This window comes from Gadus chalcogrammus, chromosome 11 (assembly GCF_026213295.1).
Source record: "Gadus chalcogrammus isolate NIFS_2021 chromosome 11, NIFS_Gcha_1.0, whole genome shotgun sequence".
Classification (NCBI taxonomy): domain Eukaryota; kingdom Metazoa; phylum Chordata; class Actinopteri; order Gadiformes; family Gadidae; genus Gadus; species Gadus chalcogrammus.
Window position 1 is genome coordinate 11,702,978 of NC_079422.1, and position 9,280 is coordinate 11,712,257.

Here is a 9,280-nt window from a genome sequence, read left to right on the forward strand (position 1 = left end):
GGTGTGTGTGTCAGTAGAATGCTGTCATTCTGAGCGTGTCTCATCCTAAACGGCTCTGTGGTGTTCTAAAGCCTGCTGCGAAACACTAAGCCGGCGTTTGAGTCGGATGCGTTGCTACAACTCCTCCCGTTGTCATAACAACTTCCCCCCTACCCCCTTACCTCAGAAAGCGACCGCTACTGCTGATGATAATGAATAGTCGTCCCCCCCCACCCTCCCCATACCGCCATGCAAAATCACATCACTCAATGCTGTTACACAGCGTTACCAATGACAACAGGGAAGGAAAGAGATTATGGAGATGAAATCAATTATGGCTTAATACAGAATGCATCGAGTCTCTCGATGGTAAATCCTAGAGTGCCTAGGCAATTGAGGTTGATTGATTACTTTAGAGCACTGTGTATTGGCCAATGATGTCCCAGCACCCGCCTTCCTTCTGGCTCTGCAACCAATGCCAGGCTCAGGGGACAGGAAGTGGTCTGTCCAATGGCGTGCGTGCTTAATGGAGTCAAAAACACACAATTTATGAAAAATAGATGGCTGGGAATGCAGGCTGAATATTTCACAGGCACAGTTCAATTAAGGTTGCTTAATATTTCAAAAGCTCTTTATGTGAGATAATGTCACTCTGGTTGATGAGCGAAGAATATAGGTAATATTTATATTATAAGTAAAAGTATATATATAATGCTGGACATGATAATAAATGGGAATTCCAAACACACCGCTAAACCTTGACTGGATGTTAGGAACAACATGGACACTTTGTTGTCACCAAAGAACATTATCTGTTTGATGGATAATTAATATTAATTAGGGTACAACTGACCCTACCATCATCGTTAACAATATGTCTTCTAAGTTGGAAAACGTGTCTTTTATGGGAAATCCTGTTATGAGAACCCTATGGGACTGAACAATTGTTATTATGAGAACCCTATGAGACTAAGAACATATTATTAGAAGAAACCTATGAAACTAAACGCATGGTATTAGAAGAAACCTATGAAACTAAACACATGTTTTCAGAACCACCCTATGAGATGAAATACAGCTGACCTCTGGTACTTCCCCCTAACGTCTGCGTCCGCGCTGTGTTCAGGAACGGCGGTGGTCGCAGCGGGAGCTTCTGCGCCAGCACCATCCTGCTGGAGATGATCCAGTACCAGAACATGGTGGACGTCTTCTACGCCGTCAAGACCTTACGCAACTGCAAGCCCAACATGGTGGAGTCTCTGGTACAGGAACCCCTCTGATTGGTCCTTGATGCTGATGTGCTATGATACTGTTCTTTGGATCTGAGCCAGGAATAGGCAGAGATTTCTGTATTTTCTGAACTGAAAAACCTCGCCTGACCCATGTGTCTGTTTGTGTTTGGTATGTGTGTTTGCTTGTTTGCCTGTTCACGTTCTGTATCCATGCCCCCTGTCCAGCAGAAGAATGTTAAGAGTCTATCCACACGCAAGGTTATAAATTAGCTGTTCCCGCTGTCCTCCCTTCCATCCATCTTGGATCACCTCCTGCCCTGGCCGTGGTTGCTATTACTAGTAGTAATTAGTGATGAATTGGTGAAATTGATTTACGCAAATCTGCTTTAGTGAGACGCTCTGTCTTTCGCCCTCTCCCAGTTCAGGCTGGGACCGTGCCTCGGGCGGTGGCTGGGGAGGACATGAATGTTTCTATTGCCAATCAATCTGTGTTATTACATTGTGCCCCGCAGGAGCAGTATCGATTCTGCTACGACCTTATCCTGGAGTACCTGGACTGCTTCGAGGGGAGATAGCAACATGCTAACGGTAGCCATCGTTCTCCATCAGCCGGCCACTCCGTCGGGGCCCCCCGGGGACCGGCGACAGTATGGATGTTTTGGTTTGACCTTTTGGACAGGGAACGATGTGAGGGACGACGCAGAGTGATGGGAGGAACTGGGGGTCAAGATTCTAACTTTTAACCTTTAATGTACAGCCGTCATTTCTTCTTCTTCTTCTCGTCGTCGTTGTTGTTCCCTTTTTGATATTTTTTGTGCTTTTATTTTTGGGTCTAACTTTTGCCTCCGGACTCTAAAGCTCTTTTGTGCTATGTGTTACCGTAGCAACAATAGGAGTGTTATGGGCTAACGCTGGACTCCCGCCTCACTGGAGAGCAGTCGTCCTGACTGTTGTTCATGGTTTTGCTACAACAGACTGAATATCCAGCGTCTGGGACTAAACATGGACATGTTATTGTTGTTGTTGTTCTCTTCAAGTGTTGTTCAGGCATGACTTCTGTCACCATACCATTAACTGCCTTATGCTACCCACCCCCATACCAGGAAAGATAAATGTTCCCCTTTCAATTGTCCCGACTCCTCGAACACATCGGAAACGGCTTCATTCAAAACGCGCAAAGTGGCAAGCAGAAGGTTTTTTACACAGCGGGCCCTCGGGCCCCGACAGTACGGAGAGAAGACGTGTGCGTTCAGCGGGAGGCGGTGTCGCTGCTGCGTTGTGGTCCATGTGTTGGTGCTGCTGATGCAGTCGGAGCCAACAGGGGACACACGGTACCGGGGGCACGACTCAGCCATGGGGGAGACGGGAGATTATTGTGATGGTGCCAATCCCACAAGAACTTAGAACTTCAACTAGAACTATAGCCTCTATTGACATCATCCTCTTGCTTGTTGTTGACAACATACACACGGTATTTGTACTGCATCCGCTGACAGTTTGTCTCCACGGTGGGAGTTCCCTCTGACTTTCAGGTCATGGATGGGGAGGTTGTTGGGGTGTGCGGGTGTAAGACACCCGCACATTGTTTAAGGCAGAGTGTAAAAAAGATTCATAATGCTGTGGTGACGTGTCTGGACCAGTACTGTGTTTCATGTTGAAGATGCAGTTTAATTTTTAAAGGTGCTTATGATTTGACAGTGAATTTGTTCCCCCTCTTTTCGGAGGCGTTGCCTCTTACCTTGTTTTGGCTGCATTTGCTCGATGTTCAAGAGAGTTTTAATGTGTTAGTCGCTGTTGACCTTTTCAGTAGTGGATGAAGCTCTGCAATGTCGCATACATTTTTTCTGTCCAAAGTGACATCAAATGAGGAAAACAGAAATAGGCTACATGTAAAAAAGGAAACAAGTTGAAAATGCATTGGCCAAGAGCCTCAGCCATTTAATAGTTTCTTGATGTTTTCCACCACTATGAGTTTTCTGTGTTACATTTGATTTGAAAAAAAAGATGGACCTAGATCTGTTATTGTTAGAACAAGAAGAGGGAAGAGTTTGGTGTTTGTGACTGTGGTGGCAAAGTGAACTTTGAGAGACATTACAGGAAAAACAAGTCAACGATAGAAGTGGAGCTTTAAAAGGTCTATGACATAAGGATGAAAAGCATTTATTCTTTTATATAATAAAGTTGAATTGAATTTCACTGTAGGGGGGGTTCCCCGGTTATCTACTGACATGCAGCAGTTGTAAAGGGGCGTCTCATGGTGGTTAACTCCACTTCAAACACTATCAACAACCCCCGCCTTGCCACCCAGAAACAAACGGAGGGGAAAACCTTAAATCATACCACAGGAATGGCAGCTAGCGGCGGGTTCCAGCTCCCAAATCTGCTTCTAGCGGGAGCGCAGGGAACATGAATTAGGCAGTGTGATGTTTTCATCAGGGTCTCACATTTCAAAGGCTGGAGCGGTTTGTTTTCAGACAAAGGGTACGTGATGAGGTAAGCTAGAGCAGTTGGGCCCAGTATCTCCTTAGTGAGCTACTGGACACAAACAGGAAGTGCCTGAACACTTGTTTCTCGAGGGTGGAGGAATGTGTATATATATAGATATATATAGATGTATATTACTGTTATGTGAATACTATGTGAATAATATACTATATGTTTGCCCAGAGTAAAGACGTACAGTAAGTAAACACAAGTAACCACAAAGCTGAATGTGTTGTCAATGACAATTTTGTGTGTTTATGCAAGAAGCCCCCCCGGTAAGAATGTTGCTTGATAATCCATTTCAGTCACTAATTCTGGGATAAAACTATTCATAATGCATCCATGTTGCCATCATTCTGCCAATTTGTAAAATATTACAAACTGAACTCCCCAAATATTGCTATCTTAAAACCAGAAGGATATCAAACAGCGCAGAATCTGCTACTGTTTATGCATCCAGATTCTGCATAATTTTGTAATAATTATTACAGTATACACATCAAAAACATGAATACATTCATCACCAGTGGCGATGGATCTATTGATATAAAGAGTTAACGTTTATGATGCTCATAAATAATTCTAGCCTCCATAGACTGTCTAAAGCATGAAGAAATTAAAAGCATTGTCTGCCTAATCTTCTCGTTAGTTCTCATTTCCATCGACTCCCCCCAACATTTCGTATTGTTTCATTGTAGGGTACTGTAATCCTCGTAACTTCTTCTTACCCATGTGTATTTTACCATTGCCAAAAACAGTCCATTCCAAAGCTTTCTCCCAGACGGCTCTATGTGGCAGCGCCAGCTGTGAGATCTCCATCTTTTTTTTCATTTGTGTGCTTCTGTATGATATAGAAGCAGTGGAATCCAGCTGCTGTGTTTTTGAACTTTGTATTTGTGAGGCAAGGTGTGTATTTAAACCGAGAGAGGGGGAGACGAGGGATGTGTTGTGGCTAAGGATGAGGGATTGTTCTGAAGTATTATAAACAATAAAAAAGCTGTGTGAAGGGGAACAGAGGATTGTTTGACTCTTGCTGCCGTCAATCGTTGGGGCGTTCTGAAAAAAAAAACAACGTTCTGCCCATCTCCTATTTTAATCCTGCTGTTTGGCTTGCGTTGTGTTTTTCTATACCCGTATCATGTTTTCTTCTGAAATACAAACACAGCACGAGTTGGAAGACATGGATTCACCCGGACAGTCGGTTGTGGTGCGGTAAAGGCTGGACATTTCCTGTCTGTAACATCCTGACCTTCCTGTGGTTGCTCACCGGGATGTGGTCTGTTAGCCGATCATAGAGCCTGGCCTGCACAACCTGATCCATCTCCTTCCAACCTCCCACCCTATTTCCCTGCTGATCACTATCCTCCTGTTATATATCCCCTAAAGCCCCCGCCCCCGAATATAGATCTTCAGACACCCTCCGTCTCCCCCTCATTTATCTCTCTCTCTCTTCATCTCCCCCTACATTTATCTATTCCCCTCTCTCTCTTCGTCTTACCCTACAATTATCTCTCCCTCTCCATCTCCCCTCCATTTATCTCTCCCTCTCTCTCTCTCCATCTCCCCCTCCATTTATCTCCCCCTCGCTCTCCATATACCCCTCCATTTATCTCTCCCTCTCTCTTCCATTTCTCTCTCCCCTACGTTTACCTTTCCCTATCTCTCTCTCCCTCTACATTTATCTTTCCCTCTCGGTCTCTCCCTCTACATTTATCTTTCCCAGTCTCTCTCTCCCTCTACATTTATCTTTCCCTCTCGGTCTCTCCCTCTACATTTATCTTTCCCAGTCTCTCTCTCCCTCTACATTTATCTTTCGCTCTCTCTCGACATCTCATTCTCTCTCTCTCTCTTTCTCTCTCTGTTCTCTGTCAATCTCCCTCTAACCCTCTATTTCTCTCGATTTGTACAAACCCCCAGACAACTCTCTGTCCGTTCTCACTCAGTCCGGAGTGACTCCTGGCCACCTCTCCAGACTTTCTTTGAGTCTCTGCCCTGTTAAATAATTCAACAGTTCTGCAGACTGATCTCGTGTTTAATCCCTGAGACAGGCCAAATTAATTAGAGAGCAAGGTGTGATGCCCGTCTCAGGATAACCCACCTGGACCGCGGAGATAGGTCTTCTACAGGAACCATCGCAGGTAACCAGTGGCCCCGAACAAACAGTTACAAGGTAAAGAATATAAGTAAGTAGGTACGACTCTTGGGATGGTAACACCCTCCATGAGAGGTTTTCCTCTGTCTGTGAGATAGAATATGAAGGAGAAAAAATACATGATATATATCCATAGATTAAGATAGGAGAGATAGATATGAGATAAGATAAAATCTCATTTACATTTCCACATGTTTCCTTGTCTTTAGAGAGCAATTAAAATACAAAATGGTTTCAGCCAGGGTCCTATCTTCCTCGCCACCACTCTGCTAATAACTAGCTTACATTTAAAAGTAATTGGAATTTTATCTTTTAATGTAATTCCTGCAATGGCCTTCCTGTACACAGGGTACCTTAAATGACCAGGATCAGTATTGTGTTATACTTATGTGATCTTTCTTTTGGGTCTTTTGATCCTATATCGCCAACTCCTCTTTAACTTCTCTAAAAAAATCTTTAACACCCTCTTTCTAATGAACCCTAAGAGTAACATCATCATATATTTATTGGTCGGTTTTAATGATAATTGTCTGTTTACAATGCATTTATCGTAACTTCCTGTGTTATTTGCCAGACACATCCATTAAGGAGCTCAGTCTGTATTTTACGCCCTACACTTATCTCTGGCCCTAAGCATGCTTCACCTCATGTGAGGATCAATAAATAGCAATTAGTTCCAAATCCCTGCTGTCTCAACTTGGGTTCAGTCCAGGGTAGAAGCAGAAAATATCTCTTGAGATGACCATAAAGCAGTTTCTGCCTCTAATCTCATCCCCAAGCAGCTGAAATAAAGCAACAGTTGCTGGCGCTTGTATGAAGTTAATAACGGCTGTTGTGAATGGAAGTGTGGCCGCAGTTAGTTCCGAAATGATGTGTTGGATTGGCTTCACAGCAAATCCTTGGCTGATATTTGCAGACAAGGAGGGAGATGTGTGTGGGGGGGGGGGGGTAGCAAGTAACCGTGGTGATAAGTAAATACGCCGCCGTTTACATTGCTCACCAGACAAAGACAAGCCTCAAACTGATAACAGGCCAACAGTCTCCATCCCAGGTGTCCTCTTGTTGATGTGGAGAGACCAGCAGTTTGTCCCAAGGTGTCCTCTTGTTGGTGTGGAGAGACCAGCAGTCTGTCTCCAGGTGTCCTCTTGTTGATGTGGAGAGACCAGCAGTCTGTCCCCAGGTGTCCTCTTGTTGATGTGGAGAGACCAGCAGTCTGTACCCAGTCTTGTTGATGTGAGAGATACCAGCCGTCTGTCCCCAGGTGTCCTCTTGTTGATGTGAGAGTGACCAGCAGTCTGTCCCCAGGTGTCCTCTTGTTGATGTGAGAGAGACCAGCAGTCTGTCTCCAGGTGTCCTCTTGTTGATGTGAGAGATACCAGCCGTCTGTCCCCAGGTGTCCTCTTGTTGATGTGAGAGTGACCAGCAGTCTGTCCCCAGGTGTCCTCTTGTTGATGTGAGAGAGACCAGCAGTCTGTCTCCAGGTGTCCTCTTGTTGATGTGAGAGAGACCAGCAGTCTGTCTCCAGGTGTCCTCTTGTTGATGTGAGAGAGGCCAGCAGTCTGTCTCCAGGTGTCCTCTTGTTGATGTGAGAGAGGCCAGCAGTCTGTCTCCAGGTGTCCTCTTGTTGATGTGAGAGAGACCAGCAGTCTGTTTCCAGGTGTCCTCTTGTTGATGTGAGAGAGGTCAGCAGTCTGTCTCCAGGTGTCCTCTTGTTGATGTGAGAGAGACCAGCAGTCTGTCTCCAGGTGTCCTCTTGTTGATGTGAGAGAGGCCAGCAGTCTGTCTCCAGGTGTCCTCTTGTTGATGTGAGAGAGACCAGCAGTCTGTCCCCAGGTGTCCTCTTGTTGATGTGAGAGAGACCAGCAGTCTGTCCCCAGGTGTTCTCTTGTTGATCTGAATGACAAGCCGTCTGCAGGTTCTGGACACATAACATCCTCATCTTCCATTTTTCTGAAAGGGCTCAAGTTGTTTACCCACACAAAATGTTCTGTAAACACACACACACATAAACCCACACAAACACAACCTCACATGCACACACACGCCTCCATACATATCCACACACACTCCCACACATGCAGCCTCAAATGCATTCACAAACACAGACTCATTCTCTCTGCTCTTTCTTCCTCACACACAAGCGTGTGCACACACACGCACAAACACGGAGAAACACACAACCCAACCACACATGCACCCATATACACAAACACACACCCACACACTCGCAATCTTGCTTTTTCTCTCCGCCACAAACACAAGTACAAGGATGAACACACAGGTGCACACGCACATGCGTTTGGTATTTATCTTGTCTGACGGTCCCCATGGTATTGTTCTTCAGCTGGGGGCCTGCAGAGGAGACAGCTGGCTGCAGCTCTGGCCTCAGCCAAGCAGAGATGCTGAGATCGGAGCAGATGGCTGCTTCTCTCTTCTTGGTGGTTGCCTGGTCTCGCTAGGCTGCTTATCTACTGGTGGGCTTTCAGTGGAGGAAGCCATGGCCTGGGAGGTAGGGGGGGGGTATGGTGGTGGTGGCTGTGATGGTTCCAGGCCAGTACCTCCAGGCAAACAGGAAGACCAAAAGCTAGACATCCAATTCCTAAACAGATTTGTACCGACTAGTCCTCAGCAGTAACCATATTCTGCAAAAGAAAGCAAGCAAGGACAGCCTAAGACTTACCTACGGCTAGGTTATGTTGTTTGTTTACCTTTATTTGAATTTCCTGTGTGTGTGTGTGTGTGTGTGTGTGTGTGTGTGTGTGTGTGTGTGTGTGTGTGTGTGTGTGTGTGTGTGTGTGTGTGTGTGTGTGTGTGTGTGTGTGTGTGTGTGTGTGTATACACATATTATATATATATAAATACACACACATTTTTATATCTTATATAAACATCCTCATAGGGCACATCATACGGGGTACGATGAAGGATGAAACGTGTGGTTCTCCCAAGGATCATTCCTGGTTGTTAGCAGGGTTATAGAGATGTCGAGCCTTGAGGGCTCTGGAGATGGGGCTTGTATACGGTCTTATGTCAACGGCAGTCATTTCACCACCAGCCTGCTGCAATAAAGCATCTTTAGACGGCTGTAAATCTGAGAGATGGGCTTATCAAAAGGTCAGCTCTTTGCAGAACTGGCTTAGCAACTGGATTTATCCTTTTGATTATTTGGAGCAGAAAGATGAGGCCGGAGGGGATGAGGGGTATCAATCACTGGGATTGTGATCCCTGACAACCCCGCCACAAAAACACAACTATCTTATCCACTTCAGGACTTTATCCTTTTATGACCCGCAAATGGAAGTAATATGAGAAATGTGGTTCCCTCGACACATTAATAGCGAACGTGTTATTTATGTGAACGCTTGCCTGATTTATTAAGTTATACGAGTAACAAACAGAAAAAAAGTGTGTCTGTTGAACAGATCATCAATTC

General features: G+C 45.2%; 1 protein-coding gene across 2 annotated transcripts in view; it reads left to right on the plus strand.

The window, feature by feature from the left end:
• The window catches only part of ptprub (protein tyrosine phosphatase receptor type Ub), a 136,489-nt gene extending 131,588 nt beyond the window's left edge, over positions 1–4,901 (plus strand). For both annotated transcript variants that reach the window (XM_056603076.1, XM_056603077.1), the window contains exons 28-29: positions 1,106–1,241; positions 1,724–4,901. In XM_056603076.1, coding sequence (XP_056459051.1) covers positions 1,106–1,241; positions 1,724–1,786 — 199 coding nt within the window. In that variant the 3' untranslated portion in view covers positions 1,787–4,901. The remainder of the gene's footprint in view (positions 1–1,105; positions 1,242–1,723) is intronic.
• The last annotated feature ends 4,379 nt before the right edge of the window (positions 4,902–9,280 follow it).